The 2,812-nt window shown below is 43.8% G+C and overlaps 1 protein-coding gene across 2 annotated transcripts in view; it reads right to left on the bottom strand.

The window, feature by feature from the left end:
* LOC107571552 (uncharacterized) overlaps nt 1–1,023 on the bottom strand; it is a 62,244-nt gene extending 61,221 nt beyond the window's left edge. For both annotated transcript variants that reach the window (XM_016257873.1, XM_016257874.1), the window contains exon 1: nt 815–1,023. In XM_016257873.1, coding sequence (XP_016113359.1) covers nt 815–998 — 184 coding nt within the window. In that variant the 5' untranslated portion in view covers nt 999–1,023. The remainder of the gene's footprint in view (nt 1–814) is intronic.
* Nucleotides 1,024–2,812: the final 1,789 nt, after the last annotated feature.

The raw sequence follows: 2,812 nt of genomic DNA, 5'->3' as shown, positions 1-2,812 counted from the left end.
GTGTGCAGATAAATAAGTAATATAAGCAATAAAACTGTTATTATATTATAAGATCTGCTGTCGACAGGTCAAAGCTGGATTGATGTGAGAATCGGTGAGATTATGAAGTTATTTCTCATAGATGTGATGATCTGCTGCTGCTCTCATGAATCTTCTGCTGTGTGTTCAGGTCCTTCTCTAAATCTTCTCATCCTCACTTTCTGATCTTCCTGCTTCTTTCCTAAAAGCATCACATCATCATCATCATCATCACACTCTTAATATCTGCATGTCAAATCCATAATGATGATGATAAACGTCTCTCACCTGACGTGTGTCTCATGTAGATGTGAAAACCTCCTAACAGACCCAACAGAACCATCAGCTGAAGACACCAGACCAGCACAAACACCACAGACACTGAACACACTGAACAACAACAATTAGACACAAAACAAAACCCATCCTTCATGTTTCCAGGAGTGTGTTTGTTAAACTCGTACCACATTCTGATGTCTGTGTGCTGCTGGTTATTGCAGAGGTCACACTAGAGGTCAAACAAGAGGTCACACTAGAGGTCACACTAGAAATCACTGCAGAGGTCACACTAGAGGTCACACTAGAGGTCACAGCTGCAGTAGTTGGTCCTGTAATAAAACATCAGCACAGAATCACCTGCTTTCTCTCTGAACCACATCAACACAATTCACTGCTGAGATCAAGCTAAAACAAACTAGTAACGCTTTTCAAGAATTAAGAGCCCAGTTAAGAGACTTGCATTATTAGTTGCTCTGGTTTCTATATGTATCTGGGCATTCACGTATTAAAATCTCACCAGGACAGGGTTTGAGTCTAACGGTCTTCTGTGCGTGACTGACGTGGTTCTTCACGCTGCAGCTGATGTCTCCATCAGTTCCCTCATCCAGATCAATGCTGCTGTTTCCATCCATCAGTGGATCTCCATTCAGAGTCCAGCTGTAGAGGAGCGGATCCCCCTCAGAGGAGCAGGACACCCTCATCAGCCCACTGGAGGAGCAGATGATTGACACTTCCACTGAGCCAATAGGAGCTGGAGGGAGGGACACATCACAGTCACATGACAAACACAGGAGAATCTTGTTCTTCCACACGACTCATACTATTACTGGAGTCTGTAGTGTGTTTACTGTGTGCTACAGGAATAAAAACCCTCAGAGATTGAACTGATTCATCTGCATGAGAGTGAGATCTTTGGAGAACATGAGATTGTAATGAGTCTGAAGAGAGAGTTTCTGTACCTTCAGCAATCACTTGAAGGTCTCCTTGAAATGTCTGTATGATCTGTGAGCTGTAAATATGTAATGTGTAATTCCCTGAATCTGCTCTGATCACACGGTTTATTATCAGCATCCCATGAATGATGGTCACTTCTGGTCTTTTATTATAAAGATCACATCCAGTCTCCTCCATATTGCCATGCTGAAATCTACAAAATGGATCATCTTTTGAGTTGTTTATTCTCTTTATTATTTTCAGATTATAATTACTAGCACCCAGCACCATCGGCAGATTGAGTTTGTGTCCCAGAGCTGCGTAACAGGGATCTGGTTTATCAAACCAGCAGAAACAATCCAGACCTGAAGAACAAAACACACACACACACGCACACACACACACACACACAGACAGAGAGAGAGAGAGAGAGAGAGAGAGAGAGATGTGCATAAATACTCTTATCATGAACATGTCCCTAATAATGAGCCAGATCAAAAACCACATGAAACTCTTCCATCTTTGCTTATGAACATTCAGGTCTGAGCACAATCACCTGAGCCATGAACATCATGTGACTAATCCCTCTGGAGCTGCAGAAACAGTTACTAAAATACACTGAAATATTAGCCATATATGTTGCTTCCAAAGCATGAGTGCAAAGATATAGATATAATTGAGAACATGGAGGAAAGGGAGAAGAGCAGAGTTGTTTTAGAGAGGTAAAAGAGGAAGTTAGAAAAATAGAAATAGAGCTGTACAAGAAGAGTAACAGAATGACGCAATGCAGAAAAAACAAGAATAGAACCAACATTATCATCAAATGTTAGCTTAGTTTCCAAACTCTTTAAAAGTTAATGCATTTTTATCAGTTGGTGAATGCTTTTATTTTTTATTGTAGTAAAAGTGTAGTTTTGATTACCATTTGTATAACCACAGTTTTACTACAAATACCGTGGCTAAACTACAGTTAGTGTAGCAATGGTTAATTTGTGGTTACTATGGTTTAACTATAGTAACCATGGTTCCCTTTCATGGGAACTTCGAACTGCGTTGTCTAGGGGTCGCTATGGGGAACGCCCCGTCCTGACCCGTGTCTGAAGCATACATTGAAAAAACACCAACAACACATTGGCCGGCGAGTTATGCCAACATCGAGGCGATGCGCGAAAGCGGTTATGAGAAGATGCCCCTATAGAGAGACGCTGGCCAGCTATCTCTCTATGGATGAGACATCCTCTTTTGAGACTCCCTCCTTGACATCTTGCTCTAATGCCAGGGCATACGCAGCAGCAGGTTGGGCTGTCGCTTCATTCCACACGATGGTGATGCCCCAAGCATATCAGGCTGGCCTGCTGAAAGACCTGGATAAAGGCGAGGGCCTTTCTCCTAATGAGGTAGCTGAGTGCGGGCAAAGGCACGCTCAGCGGCCTTTACGAAGGTCCAGGTCTGAGCCCGGACAACCCAAGGGGTCCTGGCCCATCTCGGTTAGAGGATCAGAGACGGGCACAGAAGGCTAGTGTCGCGGCTCCCGCGCCCCCCCCCTCCCGCCCGAGGAGATCGGAAAAGACCGGGGGCCAAG

The sequence above is a fragment of the Sinocyclocheilus grahami genome, unplaced genomic scaffold, assembly GCF_001515645.1.
Source record: "Sinocyclocheilus grahami isolate Dianchi unplaced genomic scaffold, SAMN03320097.WGS_v1.1 scaffold1612.1, whole genome shotgun sequence".
Lineage (NCBI taxonomy): Eukaryota > Metazoa > Chordata > Actinopteri > Cypriniformes > Cyprinidae > Sinocyclocheilus > Sinocyclocheilus grahami.
Note: the sequence above shows the minus strand (reverse complement) of the source record. Positions and strands in the feature narration are given on the sequence as shown.